Source organism: Onychostoma macrolepis, chromosome 10 (assembly GCF_012432095.1).
Source record: "Onychostoma macrolepis isolate SWU-2019 chromosome 10, ASM1243209v1, whole genome shotgun sequence".
Taxonomy (NCBI): Eukaryota; Metazoa; Chordata; class Actinopteri; order Cypriniformes; family Cyprinidae; genus Onychostoma; species Onychostoma macrolepis.
In genome coordinates this window covers 14,897,705-14,915,217 of record NC_081164.1, presented here as the reverse complement: position 1 = coordinate 14,915,217, position 17,513 = coordinate 14,897,705, and the positions used below count along the sequence as shown (strand labels likewise).

Here is a 17,513-nt window from a genome sequence, read left to right as displayed (position 1 = left end):
CCTCACCCTGTATATACCTTGTTAATTTTGTCTTTAGATGCATCAGTATTGCTTTCTGTTCCTGTGTTGAATTCTTTGTTCCTATTTATGATCATGTGGATTATGTTTTGGACTCTGAGAATAAAACTGCAAATGGATCTTTTGTGTGTGAGGATTCTGTGACAGAATACTGATGACTTTTTTTTAGATCCAGCAATTCCTCTATTTTTTGGCATTTATATGGGCATTCATATTCATATCACTATGGGCATTCATATTCTTCCTCCAGCCACTAGGAAGGAGCGGGTGGCTCGATATTATTCCTTGTTGGCTTTGCGCCAGCAGGGAATGGAGGTAGGAGGCTTTTCCCAGTTATTTTGGACTTTGGCGGTGGGGCTGGATTATGATGATGCAGCACTCAAGGATTTTTAAAATGTTTTCCTGGATGAACCTTTGCCCCAGTGTGAGATGGAGGGACTTCAGACTCTGGAATATTGGGGTTTTGTTAACTATCTCAGTTACCAAGTCCGGTGGTCCTGGAGAACCCGACTCTGGTTGTCCCAAGTCTGGTAGTCCTGGAGGACCCGACTCTGGTGGTCCTGGAGGATCCGACTTTGGTAGTCTCTAGTGGTCCTGGAGGACCCGATGTGGGTGGGCCCAGAGATTTCCACAGAAACTGCTCTAGTCGTGGAGCGGTTAGAATCCACCTCAGAGCCCGCTCCAGTCCAGGAGCAGTCAGAGTCCACTATAGAGTCTGCTCCAGTCGAGGTATTCTTGGAGTCCACTTCAGAGTCCGCTCCAGTCAGTGAGTCCACTCCAGAATCCTCTCCAGTCTGTGAGTCTTCAGAGTTCACTCCAGTTCAGGAGTTCTCCGAATCTACTCCAGAGTTTACTCCAGTCCGTGAATCCTCAGAGTCCACCTCAGAGTCCACTCCGGTCCAGGAGCAATCAGAATCCACTCCAGAGTCCGCTCCAGTCTGTGAGTCTTCACAGTTTACTTCAGAGCCCACTCCAGTTGAGGAGTTCTCAGAATCCACTCCAGAGCCCACTCCTGTCTGTGAGTCCTTAGAGTCTATTCTAGAGTCCGCTCTGGTCCAGGAGCGATCAGAGGTCACTCCAGTCCAGGAGTCCTCAGAGTCTACTCCAGTCCAGGAGCGACCAAAGTCCACTCTAGAGCCAGATCCGGTCCAGGAGTGATCAGAATCCACTCCAGAGCCTGCTCCGGTCCAGGAGCGACCAGAGCCCACTCCAGTCTGTGAGTCCACAGAGTCCACCCCAGAGCCCGCTTCGGTCCAGGAGAGATTAGACTCCACTCCAGAGCCTGTTCCAGTCTGGGAGCCCTCTGAGCTTGTTCCAGTCTCAATATATCGGCCTCACTTCTGCTGCCTGCTGGGCTTCTGGTTCCACCCTGGCCTCCTGCTCTGCCGGCTCCACCCTGGCCCACTGCTCTGTCGGCTCTGCCCTGGCCTCCTGCTCTGCCGGCCCCACCCTGGCACTCTGCTCTGCCGCTGTCTCTAATCCCTCTTCCATTACAAGGACCTGGTCCACCATCCTTCCCCCTGATCCACCTCCGTTCCACCTCCCTCTTGAACTTTCTTGACTTTTTATGGAGAGTCTGTAACTCTTAGTATTTTTTCACAAAAAATTTAAGACCATAAGACCAATGTCTTATAATTCTGTTTGATATTCTAATTTCTTTTGATATAATATGTATCTTCATTCATACATGGTTGCAACACAATTTTAGATGTAATTATTTAAAATGTTTTTCATTAACTGTTTCTTCAACGTTCAGCTGTTATACTTTCAAATGACATGCATTGTTAATGTTTCATCTTAAAATCCTTTTAAAAATCATGTTGTATTGATAAACTGATTTAAAATGTGTATCCGCAATTACCTGATCGTTTGAACATCCCCGACTGCATTGAAGTGCCAAGATGGCGCCCTAGAAGACAGGCCTGGATTTATGTTTGCTTAAACTAGCTTTTTTTTTTAAGCAACAGGTTAAACGTTTAGATAAGAATGCTTCATTATATCTATGTAGAACTTTTTTCTTTTTTAAAATTACATTTTGTAAAAGAATTATGGACGTATATTAAACTGATGGTCATTGGGTGATTGAAGCTCTGTATATGCAGTATGGAGAGTAATAGACTCCGTTCATAATTCATTTTTAGGTTTGAATTTTATGGGTGAAAATAGATGAAGCAGGTTATCTCACAGAAAGCCTTTCATTTATGCAGGCCTATAAAATGATGAATTCATCTCATCCCCAAACCTGAACCTTAAGTGGGTTTTTTTTCCCTCAAGATCACCTCTTTATAAAGCCGCTGGGAGAGGGTTAGCACTGGACCATTTTCTCTCTGCGCTGTAAGGTAAGAGAGTGTTCGTTTATGATATGAATCTCATTTGAAGCAGCCGGAAACATTGCTTTGCATGAGTGCTCCTATCGCACGACTGACGCAAGGAACGCAACGATTTGTCACCCGCTTCCCGCGCTTCTGCAAAGAGCTCGCGAGTAAACGCTCCGTAACGGCCACAAAACAGCCTAACCACAACAGGCCATTAAAGTTACCTCACCATGAAGAGAGATTACACCACCTTCTGAGGGAAAAAAGGTGAGAAAGATTTTTGGCTTACATAACTGAAACCTTTCAGTAATATGGCCTTATTCAGGGCAGAAACCATATTTAATCCTGTTCTACTGTCTCAAGGTAGGCTACTGTGTTACATATCTGATTTGATTACAACATGTATATTTCACACATTGTGCCAATTGAATGATCAAGATTTTTTATACTTGCTCGGTCAGGCAGACATTAAGTGTTCTTTACAAATAAAATCTGCAATAATAGCTGAAAATTATTCAGTTATTATAATTACATTCTGGCTAGCAGGTCATCCTTATTGCTAAGCCCTGAGACACCTGAAATATTAGGTATGTTAATTTTTCCACTGTCTCAATTCTGAATGTCTAGAGAACAACGTAAGTGAAAATTGGTTTATCTTACCCAACTCTCTCTACTTATCCTCCTGAGACCCTGCATCCTCATATGAGGACGTTAGTGAATTTCTACATGCATCACTACATGGTAAGGGGCGTAACATTTTCGTTACACACTTGAGGTATTCGGCCAATCACAACGCATTGGATAGCTGGCCAATCAGAGCACACCTCGCTTCTCAGAATGATGAGCTTTGTAAAAATCGATGTGTTTCAGAAAGGCTTTTTTCTGAAAACTGTTTTTTGAACCTTAAACCGCATAAACCACATTGCATTACACCAAATACACAAAATAATGTTCTTTTTAGCAAGGTCATATAACCCCTTTAAGTCTGGATGTCCTGTACAGAGCACATTCAGGGCTTTTCAGAGATACTAAATGTTTGGATGTTTCACCATGACTACTCCCTCTCCTTGGTCTTCAGAAATGTCTGATGTTAATTTAGTGACACTTTTATGGAAATATGGTAACATTTTGTAATTATCATTTAAATCTGTCTAATTTTTAAACTGTGTGTCATAAATCAACATCTCAGGAAAAATCTTATGGGGTTTCAAATAAAAATATGACTTTCTGTTACGAAACAGGACATTGATTTCATATGAGGACACCGGGACTAAAAGCATGTTTATTACGCATTTTGGGAGACACAACAAATGAATAGGGAAATAAATTATATTTCAATATTCTATCAAATATTATGCATTATTATGAATTTTTTTATGAAAAATGGTATATCAAATCATTCTGTTATAACATGGTTGAGAATCATCTTTATACAAAGTTTAAAAAAAAATAATGCTCTAAACAATGTAATGACATGAAAAAATAATAATAATAATAATAATTTTTCCTAAAATTTTTTCCTGGGTCTCAGCAGGTTAAAATTATCTGCACAGCCTACTTTTTGTAAGGTGCCATGAAGTATAGAGTCTGTAACCTTTTTAACAGCAAGAGCGGTGATGTTTGGTTTTGTAGTTAGTGCTTTCAAGAGGCTTGTTGAAATAATTTGTGCTCACACAAGTACAGGGCAATAATGTCACCGGAATAGAATTATTCACAATTCTGCATTGCTGAACACAGTTCTTGCACATGGTCACTTATTGTTTACAATACAAATTTGGTTTGGACAATAGGCCAGTGCAGAACTCTGCCTTCATCCTGGTTCTTTTTTATAGCAAGTCCAACAATGATTGATATGAACAGACTGTACATCCATCTCTCACAGTATCGTTTTCATTTGCTAAAATGAAATATGATGTCTTTCCTGAATAAAGTCCATTGCTACTCATGTATTGTCTTGTTCTCTGTCAAAACCTCCGTTTCTTTCTTACAGAATTATACCAACGCAAACAACAGATCTGGAATAATTGACTTTGGATGTATCTGCTTTATTCATTTTAATTGTCTGAGAAACCTGACCACACTCGTCAGCTCTACTTCAGACACATTCGCAGTGATGAGAAAGAGAGAGAGTAGAGCTCCGCTGGCGTCCTCCATCTCACAAGAACAAAAAGGAAATACAAGTTTAGTCAAGTGTGAAGGGAGTACTCATTATAAAAGTGAAACATGTCAGTTTTGGTGTAAGAAATAAATTTAAAATGCATTTGACTTCCTGCTTCTCTCCTACAATAGAGCACTTTTACATTACATGATTAGTGTTGCTCAGAAAAAGGGGCTCATTTTCACACTTTAAAACTCTTTATGAAGTCAACACATCCTCTGGAGAATATTCTCTATTCCATCATGAAATCTTTGAGAGTTCAGCCGAGAGGTTATCAAGTCTCACTTTCCCCCCATTTTCCTCCCCAGAACAAAAGACTTTCTGTCTCCTGGCAACAAAAGAACAAATTTATGGAGAGTGGAAGAGAAGAAATGTGACAGCATGTGGCACCCAAAACATATGCTTTATTTTTTTTTACTGAGACTATTCAAAGTCCCTCAACCGTTTCTTCAAAAACACATCATGCACTGAATAATGGCTTTGAGACTCGCCATTATCTTGAATTCAATGTTTTGTTGTTTTGAGGCACAATCTGCACTATCGTAATTGGACAGCCAGGCCTGGTGAGTGTAGTTCTTGTCTGAAAACACAGTAAGTCAGGTCTGCAAGTTAGTGAACTGGGAGAGATACTCCTCCTGGGAGATATGGGTCCGGTGCCGAGGACAGTGGAAGAAAATAGCTGAAAAAAGTGACTCTGCACTCTGGGTTCAAGATGGAACCTCCAATTCCACATGGCTTTAGAAGATCCAGTCTGGGAAGCAACAAAGTGGATGGGCTGAAATTGGCTGGATGCCGAGGGAGAGAGGTGTATTGTTAGGGCTATGGAGAAGCCTCGCTGCCTGAGGAGGGAGACAATGATCTTCAATTACCAACAACTCTCAGTCCAATTTACTGCGGACATGAGAGGAGGAACGACGAAAGAATTGTCTTCAGAGGAGAGCTTTGGGTTGTAGAGGCTGAAACTTTCCGGAGCGATCTGCGAACAGAGAAAAAGGTGAGATTTTTTAATGTGCGGCTAAGTGGATCGACATATAGAAAAGTGAATGGGAGCCTTTTAATTAGATGACGGACACACAGAATGGGTGGTTTTAATTAGAAGCGAATCGATTCCGAAAGGAAGAAAGTTTTATTCAGAAGGGAGAGGGCTAGGAAAAAATGTGATCTTTAATGAGACTACAAGATCAGAGCTTTAGCGAAAGGTAGGCAATTTCTTTTTTTTCTCCTTTTTTTTTTTTTTATTCGAGGAAGATGGCAAGTGACACTGGGAAATGACTGTTATTAATGGCTGTGCCTGTCATTAAAGGAAGAATGTATTTTACTTCTCTTTCACTATAGGCCAAGGTGCACATACCTACCGTGAGTTGTGGCGTATTGGAGAAAAAAAAAAGTGTGCATCACAAACAAAACATTTCAAGGCTTCATCGGTGGAGTAGATCAAAAATATTTTGCATTATTGCTTTTCTCCCTAATCACGTGCATTCAACCTCAACCATCGGCAAACAGGTGAGATCGTTCCCCAACACCTAAGATATAACCGCAGACTTAGTCCAACAGCATGGCAATTATACTTTGATACAGAAGGATTGAAAGAGCAGAAATTGAGCGCGTGGGGTTGATCAGAGTCTCCCACAGCTGAGATCAGCTGATGCCACTCAGCCGCCCAGGTGTGTGCTTAATCAGGAGTGCTTCTCCTTTAGATTTCGTGTTGGACAGAAGGAGCAGGTCCGCCGGGAGACCGCCTGTCAGTATTCATCTTCTAAATGAGAGCCCCCTTCCCTACTCCATCATGTAGCCTGTCTCTTCTTCTCTGGGAACTGCCAGTTCTGCTTTCCCCAGCAGCTACAACATTTCTCAACAAAACGCTGTGTTTTCCAACTGTACCCTGACTGTCTTTACAAAGCCATCAAGCAAGTGCAGGAGAGCCGCCTCTGCACCCTTAGAGGCAGAGGAAGCACTATAGCTCACCGTGCCTGTAGGGTTCACTCAGGTGCATAACAATATCCAACAAACCTCTAGAATAAATGCAAACAATGTTGCTGCACAAAACGGCGTCGAAATAATCCGACCCTACTTGCGCAAGATAAATATGTAAAAGCAGCTCTGATTAGGCTCTCGACTGATCTCCCTCCAAAATAAACTGCTTCTCTCCACCATTAGCGGCAGCGTGTTTTGTTGTAACTCCGTAAGGCCTTCAATAAAATCGTTCGGAGCAGCTGTACACATGATGTTTAATTGCACCCCTTGTGTTTACAACAAAAGATCCATCTTTCCTTGCTCTCCATTTTCTTGCCTTTACACTCTACCTCTTGAGCGTCTGCTTCTATCCACTTTGTCTAGGGTTGCTAAGTGAGTTTCTCATGGGAGAATGTTCTCGTTGAGTTATTGAATCTTCTCTTGATTTAAGAAGTTTTTATTTTCTCTAACTTTCCTTTTAAGCTTCTGTTGCATACTGAAAAAAGAAACTTTTTTGCCTGACTGGACCTCTTTTCCCATAGGACTGGGGGAAAAAAAAACAGTGGCTGCCCTCAAGTGTATATGTACTGTAACCGAGGAGTCACAGATGGAGAAATACACAACGTGTTAGTAGAACTGAAAGGTATTATCAAATACAAACTATTGTGTAAATTATTTCTTAAATAAAAGGATGCATCCTTTGAGATTTGAGTTTGTTGCCTTATCCTTTGGATTACAAACTGTAAAGGAATCTCAAACAAAAAAGGAATGTTCCACAAAAATGGCTAAAATAGATAACTGACAAACAAATAAATAAACAGTTTGCAAAGAAAACCAAGGTGTAAATTTTTATCCATTAACATTAATTAACATCTGTAAGCAAAGAACAACCTTTTTTTTTGCTCTGCTTAATGTGATGTGTCACAACATGTGTGATGCATTTATCATGAAAAGAAAACAGCTATCACATTTGCTAACCTGTATAAATAGCAGGTTAATTAAAATCCATTAATAAAAGGAAAAAAAAGTGCTTCTTGTACAGTGTGCTTTTTATACAGTATGCCATGATTTCTAGACATGCATCAGTATACTACTACATTATGGTCTAAATCATGATTAGGGCTGGAGTGCAATAATTGGCTACATTGTAAGGTGATTGAAAGTGCATGATATTTTTCAGGGTGCTTAATGGAGAAAAAGGCAGCCGCATTGTGTAATTACAACATCTACCGGCAGGGGTTAATGAGCCATGCTAACCAGCCAAACTTTGACCCTTTAGGTAAAATACCTCATTTCCAAAAGATTGTTGGATATCTGAGCTTGCGTGGATTTCCATTATTATCGGTAAATCAAGACAAGCACAGAATTTGACACAGATTATAGTAGTTCACAGACCCAGATATCATACCCTCCATAATTGACCCCTTTGCCCACAGCTGGTGTCAGTAGATTTGAATCTCTTTGAGGCATCACATAATGCCTGAAGATAATCACAGTGATAAATACATTGCCAGTACCCATTCTCATCCCAGTCTCTGTCGTTATATTTACTCACCCTCATGTCGTTCCAAACCCGTAAGACCTTCATTCATCTTTGGAACACAAATTAAGATATTGTTTTAATGAAATCTGAGAGCTTTCTGACCCTCTATAGACAGCAACGGAACTACCGCGTTAAAGGCCCGGAAAGGTAGTAAGGACATCATTAAAATAGTCAATGTGACGTCAGTTGATCAACCTTAATGAAGCTATGAGAATATTTTTGTGCCCATAGAAAACAAAAATGATGACTTTATTCAACAATTTCTTCTCTTTCATGACAGTCTTCAAGGCGTGTTCACTGATGCAGGAGTCGGCGGTCTGACGTAGAACACGGATGTGTTGCACCTTGTTTACAAGCAGAAGACTGCACAGGCATGCATCGTGGTACTCTTGTAAACGCATGTCGAAGACTGACATGAAAATTGTTGAAAAAAGTTATTTTTGTTTTCTCTATACAGAAAAAGTACTTAAAATTTAAAATACTGAATAATGTAGAAACTTATCTTGTCACTTTATAATGTTCATTAAGAGTAACAAACATATAATGCATTTTACCTGTTCTGTAATGTTATGATAATTTCATCTGACAAATGAGAATTTGCAAGGTGCAAAATTCGAGTTTGATATGTGTAATTATTATTTTTTTTTAACACAGACCTATATAAAGATTTTTTCTTATGTTGAACATAAAAGAAGATATTTTGAAAAATGCTGGTAATCAAATAGTTGATGGTTCCCATTGACTTCAATAGTGTTTCTTTCTCTACTATGGAAGTCAGTGGAGACCAACAACTGTTTGGTTCTTTAAAATATCTTCTTTTGTGTTCATCATAAGAAAGAAAAATATACAGGTTTGGAACTACATGCGAGTGCGTAAATGATGACAAAATTTTCATTTTTGGGTGATCTATTCCTTTAAGGTACAGAATATAAATATTCACATATAAATACATACAGCAGGTGACTCAGACATTGTTGAATGAATGTAAGCCAGTGGTTTGAAAAGCTATTTTAATTCCATTTGGGCAGAGACTTGCAGTAAATTAGATTAATGTTAAAGTGTCATGTTTCTAGGATTAGAAGATGAATTCAAACGAGTCTCTAGGTATGTGATGGGGCTCAGCAGGTGGGCAGGGAAGTGTTGAGCTACCTCTCTCTTTAAGGCACCGTTGATTCGGAGCTCTCTGCCATGTCTTTGCGATTTCAATAATCCCGTTTTAACAACCGGGCAAACACACACAGCGCGGGTCAATAAAATATGACTTTTAATAGTACTTCCTGTTAGACTACTCCACAGATCTGACTCTTAAAGTACACTATAACTCTCTCTTTCTGCCAGTCATGAGCTATTGGCCATTTTTATCAAGCAGAATGCCACAGACGAGGCAGTGAACGAATGTGAAAGGGACAAGTAGTTATTCAAAAAGTGATTTTCCACTTGAACATACAGGAGAAGCCTCCCGAGGCCTAAGCGACTGTGGAAAGGGGGCCGTTTATGCCCAATGAACGGGTGAGGAGGCACTACCGTGAGGTGTGGCGTATGGCCGCTGTGTTTGTCAGAGCTGATGGATGGCTCTAGGCTGTTTCGGGATCATAGATGATTGGAAGACTGAGTTCAGGTGGGACGTAATCGGGTGTTAAATGAGACAAAGAGACGTTTTATTGACACTATTGGGCAGTGGAGGAGTGTATACAGTACCTAGCTGGCGTGAACAAAATTTGACATGATTGCACATACTATATGACGCAAAATGAGTTTTTCATGTGTGATGTTGCATGTGCCTGTGGTTGCTAACCATCTACGCTGTGCTTATTGACTTTGCACATAAACCTTTTTAATGATGATGCTGTTTAAATTGCGCCATTGATTTTAATGCACCAATTACATCTATAGTGTATGAGAGTCGATATGTAGGACAGCGGTTACAAATAGCTGAATATGAGAGGGCTTTAGTCCAGCAATTTTCTATGAGTCTTAAGTGCCCACGATCTGTGAAACACCTCACTTTCCTGAAAAATGTGCAATCGATACTGTGGAGAAAACCTTTTTAGGGCTTGCAGCTACATGCATTTTCTGCTGAATGAAAGAATAATCAAGTTTTTAACGCCTTGTGACTACAGGAAAAGCATGCCGCCTTTAGCATCATTACAGATGCTGCCTGAAAAGGTTGGAATTCGTGCACGCATCGATCTCCGCGTCTGTTTGTTTAGGTGCGGTTTTAACTATCCTTCTTTTAGAGGCACAAATGTGTCGTGTAATAGGAGGGGACGGCGGGAGGCGGCGGTTTTGAGATACGCCATTATTTGACAGTGTTTAATTGGAGAGTACATTTGAGAGGCAGCCGTCCCCGCCGCTGGCTTTGCTTCTAATTGCCAGCAGCACCGCGCTTAACGAAGCGAGCGAGAAGGAGCGTGGGTGAGGGAGGAACAGAAAGAGAGAGGGGCCAGGTTTCTATGGCAACAGCACATCAACAGTAGGCAGTAGCCAAGGGGGTAGTTTCATCTTGAAGAAAAGAACCTCTCTGCTGAGGCTCCCTCCGCAACAAGAAACAAATGCCCTAGCCGCACGTAAACAAAACACCAGCGAAATGGCTCTTTTTAAAGCTCAGCCTGCAGAGTGCGAGGCGAAGTGAAAACCTATCCATTAGAAGGAGATTAATGGAAAAAACTCAGTGGGTCCTCCCATCTCAGCCTCGGTTAAATAAGCCGCTACGAGCATCCCTGTCTGCCAAATGTGCTTCAGAAACTATGTGGTCCAGAAACTACTATCATCCTGATCTCAATTATTATTCATGCAGCTTCACTCGTTTCATCCGCCGTCCTCGGGAACATGTACGCTGTAGGTGATGTCAACAAGAAACTGAAGAACACCAGCAGAAAGGAAGGCTATCTGATTCATTAATCCTGACTGTTGAGTATCAGGTATTAACGCTAATCCTTTGCCTTTTTGGGGAGTTGTAGTTCTCCTGGCGGCCATTAGAGGGCAGTTTGGCCTTCTAAACTTTCTATTCATGCACTTGACAGCGTAATGTGCATTTCTCACATTCGCCTGTTTACTCACATACTTGCTCCAAGTATTTACCTCACTTTCCATCTTGTACGTTTGATATTCTTTTTAACTTGTTTATGGCTCTCGCTTTTCACAGCGTTTGTTTGCTGGCTCACATCCATTTATTTTTATCTGTGAAAGCTATCATTTCAGAGGTACGCGAATTACGTTGTGGCATATCTATAAAGACAGCGCACCAAATGAAAGCCGGATTGATTTATTGTCTTTCATCTCAGCGTTATCATCTTTATGGCTTCGTCTTTATTGTGCTGTCGAGTACTGGGAGGTCTTGGGTGTAACGGTTTAACTCCTTGTAGAGAAGATAATTATGTTTCTGAGACTGAGAAAATTCGGGGTCTTGTGCTTTTTGATCATTAATATTGATGGACAGCTTTTGTGAAGTGAGAGCTTCACATTACTAGATCTCACATTTGCTATTCTGTTCTATTAAGTTCCTGTCAGTCTGGCGAAACCATAACCTTTTCCTCTTTCTCTTTCTATGTTTACACTGGCAAAGAGACCCAGAATGGGAGAGAGAGAAAAAAATCGAGTCTTATATCTTTGTCAGATCAATTTGCTTTATTAATGAAAAAGCTTTATGGAGAGATCACAGTCCCTAGATTCATTCTTAAACAATGACTCACCAAGCAAATGCATTTCTTTGATTTTTTTTTTTGTCTTCACTCATTTTATTACAAACTTTCCAAGGACTTATTACAAGGGGTTTGTTTTCAACATGCGGAAACGGAACAAAACAAAACACATGGGAATCAAACAAACAAGTCGGATCGGACAATCCACTGTTCACAATAAACATAAAATCTGATAAAGCCCTCGGTGACAGGAGCCAGTGAATGACTACGGTGCAGGCATACGACGGCCACATTCACACTGACTCGGCAAAAAAGATCAATCCATCCAAGGCAAGATGTGCACATCTCAATAAACACTTTACGATTTTTATATGCCATCGGCTTTTGTTGTAAGATTTAAAAAGCTTCACTTGCATGTACATAAAACTGTACAAAAACAGATCATCACAAGCATTTTTAGTCCTATATAAATATAACCAACAATTAAGGATAACAAGTTTTGAACTCTCCTGCAAAAGACATACTTTCAAGGCAGCTGTCTTCAGTTTGGGGTGAACGGTGAAGATGAGTTTTGTGCAGTGAACGTTGCTTTTGTTCTCAAGAGAAGGTTTCTGAACCGGCACTAACATTTCAGCAAGAACAGTAAACGGTTTCTACCAATTATCTTTGGAATTCATGCTCAACTCGTCGCCTGCTTAACACCACACACGGGGAATGTGGAGAGCTATGTACAGAACACTTTTTAAGAGATGTTTACCACAAACACCAGTTTTCGTTAGTCTATGAAGAAAAGTCTCGCTCTAAGGACGAAGAAAAGACTCCCTCGTTCGTTACGGTCGTCTCATCACATCCATACATCTAACAGCGAAAGAGCACACATCTAAACACCAGTTAAAAAACAACCACAAGAAGTGGACACTCCTCCATTCCTCCTCCGGCATTTTGGGCCGAAGGACTCTAGGAGTCTAGCCTTAGAATTACTAGGAATAAAACAGCCGAGATGAAGCCAGAGGAGTCGAAACCTGCAATTCAGACTATCTGACTCAGGCCGGCATCAGAGTGGAGGAAGGTCAGAACCTGCTTCACTCAGAGTTTGAATAGATGAAAGCCTTTAAGTGGTGGTAGAGTTTTGTGGTCATCTCTATCTTTTAGCCGTGTTAAGTCCAGGTCAGCGATCTCACACGTTCGCCTGGGAAGAGCGCGGCTGCAGCACGAAGGAGGAAAAGCGAGCTGGGCTAATTATGCTGGATCATGACTCTCGCTGGATTTTTTTTTTTTTTCCTATCAGAGTCACTAAATGGCTTTGAAAACAGCATAATGTGCTTTCTTTCCTTAGGGCGGGATAATCATTCGCCTTATTTAATCATGGCTACGTCCAGTAATTTCCATACGTTTCAGCCTTAATTATTGGGCGAGAGGTGCTGAAGGCAGTCGCGATGAGGTAAGTGCAGTGAAAAATGCGACTCACTAAACAATTGAAGCATTTGGACCGGGATCTTTTCCTGTGATCTGTGCTTCCTTTGGGGGCTGGAGTGTTCGCATATGCCAACTGCACCACACTCATTACTCACCCTAATTAAGGAAATGCCCATCGTCAACCCCCCTGCAGACAAAGCACGCTCGCCCAAGCGCCGGGATCTAGGCAGGTACTGTGCTGCAGTAGGTGCGGAAAAAGTAGAGATATTGAGGCGATAGTAATGATAATGTCCATCAGATATATGGTTCTTGAGCACACTAGATAGTCATTGTCAAAACGGTCCCCCAGAGATTCTCTGAAACTTGAAGGGAGACACAGCTTTAGAGCAGGTTAGATAGTCAGCACAGTGTCAAAGAAAAAAACTAACCCGAAGAAATACCCAATTGATGGAGGACAGAACATTTATGTAAAAAAATGTGGCTGAAAATAGGCAAATGGCGAATGGTGATGTGATCATTTGTAACATCATTTTTCGATTGTGGAAAAAAAACATGCACAATTGACATGCGAAAGACAAGACAGGATTATCAGTCTAATTTGTCCATTGTGATTGTTATATACAACTGTTTTAAGGCATTAATACATTTGTTCTTCAAACAAAGTCTAAATAGGACACAAAGATTCCATTTCAAACTGTAAAAACTATGTAAACAAAGAAAACAGGACTGTGAATATGAGTGTGGCAAAAATGGACCCATTTGATGGATACTAGGTGTGTTTGTGGACTTAACACACCGTCAAGTTAACAAAACCCTACTGTTAATTTGAGGGGAGGCAGGTGGTCTCCTCCTCACTGAGGCTGTGCTATGTGAGCCGTGGGTGTCTTTGCGAGTGCCAGGCAGCGTTTGCACTACATCGTGGGAGTTCAGGAGAGATTCACAGTGCCAAAAAACACAAGTTCTGCCACATGACAAAAGTATGCACGCACATTCTCATCTGTTGAATAGCGTGTTAATGTGCCAGAAGCCACAAGTGTTACTTTTCCTGACAGTAGGTCCCCTGACGCACGGACGCACACAACGGCATATGTTAAGGTCTGTCATAGTGAGTTAATCGCTGTAAAACCCACTGCCTGCCCTCACTATACACCGTGCTGCAGAGTGCATATGGACATACAGCACAGCAGGTGAGGATGTGGGTCCTAGACGGGCACAACGAGGGTCATGGAGCACCATCAGGACGTTTTTCCCTCCACCCCAACCCAGCTCATCTATTCGTTTTCCCATAAGGCCATTGCAAACGTTCGGACCCTCAAAAGCAGTGGTACAGACACACACTTCAGGTGTTCAGGCTGATTTAGATGTAACATTTGTCACTATTTTTCAACTTGAGCCTGATAGTAATATTCATATATACACACCATACAAATGTATTTACAGCGTTTTACATGTATAAAGACTGCTCTCCTCTGAGGACAGGATCAAGTTAAGAGTGTTAGACACTCTGGATGTGGCTCAAGACCCTTTTACAGCAGTATCTCCTGCCCACTTCAGCACTTGGTAATCTAGTAGAAGAAACCATGAACATTCTGTACGCTAGTGAAGCTAAAAGTCTGTTAGTCACGTAAAAGTATGCATCGGTTGTTTTTGATGGTATGCAAAAACAGTACAAACATTTGAAAGTAACAGTAAAACATGTTAAAAGTGATAATAAATAGATGTATGAATGAATGAATGAATGAATAAATAAATAAATAAAATCAATCTACTCGGACATTATGACAATAGCGTGTTTTTCCACTATCCAATTGATATCATGTCGCAAAATTCGATGTTCTCTTTTCGCAACCGTGTCTCTGTAATTTCTGATGTGCGTCAATCAAAGATGGTGGGTGTGGTTATCTCACAGGTATATCTCTCTTTTTGAGGCGTGATTGGAGGGGGGGCTGGTAGGTGGGAACTCTGATGTCACGCTCAGAGGCACCTCCTCCAGTGGGGCGTGGTCACTGGGGGTGTGGTCACTACTGGAGTAGGCACTACGGGAAGGTGGGAGGCGTGGCCTGTTCTCCTCTCCTCCCAGCCTCACGCTCCCATTGGCCAGGCGTCCCAGGCTCCCTCTCTCCTGATAAGGCACAAACGTGGACAGTTTAGGGGGGTTGCGGGTCTTGCGAACGGGTGAAGGCTGACCGGGCATCCAACAGGCATCTGAGTGACCCAGCTCGCTGCACTCCTGACTGCAGTTTCCCGTCATGGCAACATCAGGCAGTGAGCGAATATCTGCGAGAGGAAGGCACACAAAAAAGCAGTCTTTAATGATGAGTAAATTATATTAATGAACAGCAAATCAAAACTTGTTTTGATGCGCTCGAGTTCATTTCTACCGGGTGAGTCACAGAGACACTGCAGTTCACCTAGCGTCAAATGCAAGCAACTAACAGGGAATACACAAAGAGCTGCCAGTGGTTGCTATGCACTGTGGTGTGGTTGCTATGTGAGAGGCAGTCGTTGCTATGCACAGTGCTGTTGTTATGCACTGCATACTGGGATTTCTTCAGTGGCTACTGTGGGTCGGATTCTTCTGGTTTGATTCCTTCAAGTGATTTAAATTGAAACGCTTTCTTCATAGTGTAGATATGCGACTGACGGTTGCTAGGTGCATTCAAATGTCTGCATGCCCACATACATACTGTAAGTTTGGTGGCAAAAGGGCGAAAGTGCAATTCACTTTTCACTGCATTTGTCCCTTGGGCTGCAATCCCTCGATGTACATGTCTTGAATATTTATGTACATATACATATACAGGCACGCTCGCATTCAGTATCCTACATTCAACACTAAATGAGACCCACCAAGGCCCCTGAAGGAAAATTCAGCGCTAAGGCTTATTGATTGGCAGGTCTGAAATTAGTGAGCCTCTGATTGCTATCCATTTTCCATTCCACTGTTCCCTAATTAATTAAATAGGGCCGAGACCCAGTGACCTCATTCCGAAAGAGCCACACAGAGAGCTACATTAACACTCCCCGTAATCCGCCAACCACATGCACTCTTTCTCAGGATCTTTTCCACTCTGTGGACCACATTCTTCACTCTTGTGCATTCACACCAGAGGTTTTCAGCCTCTCGGTCACAAACCTACGTGGGGATACTGGAAATGTGGATGGGGTCGTGGTCTTTATATTCATCTTATTTTTTTAGCAGAATCTTTATAGTTATAGGCAGACAGAGCCTTGAAAAAATCAGTAAAAAACAGTAAAATAACAAAAGGACTTAATTCTATGACATCGATAAGAATTTCAAGTAGTGTTGGGAACTGAGGACCAAATGAAGGCATGTGCACACATTGTTATTTATGACGTAATGCGATGCTTTTGCGATCAGTGCACCAAGAGTGTGCACATCAATAATAACAGACTCTCGCATGGCTAATGTATGACTGCTGTTAAGTCACTATAATCGTCTTCACCTTGATTACAAATGTCATCCATCAAAACTTTACTAGTGTGACACTGGTTTGTAGGGGTGGGAAAACAATCGATTCACCTAACTATCACGATTCTTTTTAAAACGATTTAAAAATCGATTGGTTTACCTCAGAATCGATTTTTATTTCATTATTTTATTTATCCTAAGAGGTTGTGGGGAGAAGTTAGCGCTATATAATTCCAACAGATGATGAAATGTATAGGTGTGTTCGACCTGAAGAAGTACTGCGCAGACAATCAACGTATGACATCAAAGTACCACGAGAGCGATCCTGAAAGCATGCGGAGCCGTCTGTTCTCTGTAGCTCTCACGGTGCTTTGATAACGTCATACAACGATCGTTCTGCGTGCGCAGTGCCGCTGCATTAGATGACGTCATACACGTTTCAAGCCGGCGCGAGAAAGCAAAACCATGACGGAGGCAGAGGATCAAACCTCTTCCAGAATGTGTATGCTCCTGAAATAAAAGTTTAGAAAGATGTGATGCATTGTTTTTGTTAATATGACTAATCATATACAGTCTCTTTCAAGAGTATAGTTAACTATTTTCCATTGTCTAGACTTTATTAAGCAAACAAAAATCGCTATAAATTGTAATATCGAATCGAAATGGTGACTGCTAAGATGTGTGTTTTTTTTTTTATTGTGACAGTCTGTATATTAAGTGTATCATTCAACTTTTTCCCATGGTCTAGAGTTAAAAACAAAAAACTAAAATCGCAACACATAGCAATATCGAATCGCAATACTTGTAGAATAGAAATTCTTAAAAAAAAATCACAATACATATCGCATCGGCACCCAAGTATCGCGATAGTATCAAATCGGGAGGTAGGTGTATCGTCCCATCCCTACTGGTTTGCTTTATCCAGCCGAGAGAATAGTTTGTGTATCCTATGCTCATGGGTGTTTTGAGCTGCTGTTCAGTCCATATTTCACAGTAAGAAAGGGCTTGGGCAGATCTGAAACAATCACAGAATACG

General features: G+C 41.4%; 1 protein-coding gene across 3 annotated transcripts in view; it reads right to left on the bottom strand.

Moving 5' to 3' along the window:
- Positions 1-4,278: 4,278 nt before the first annotated feature.
- pcdh1a (protocadherin 1a) overlaps positions 4,279-17,513 on the bottom strand; it is an 89,736-nt gene continuing 76,501 nt past the window's right edge. For 2 of the 3 annotated variants that reach the window (XM_058789935.1, XM_058789936.1), the window contains one exon: positions 10,376-15,321. In XM_058789935.1, the coding sequence (XP_058645918.1) occupies positions 14,948-15,321 (374 nt within the window). In that variant the 3' untranslated portion in view covers positions 10,376-14,947. Of the gene's footprint in view, positions 5,468-10,375; positions 15,322-17,513 lie in introns of those variants that run through there. The other variant, XM_058789939.1, reaches the window with a different exon arrangement.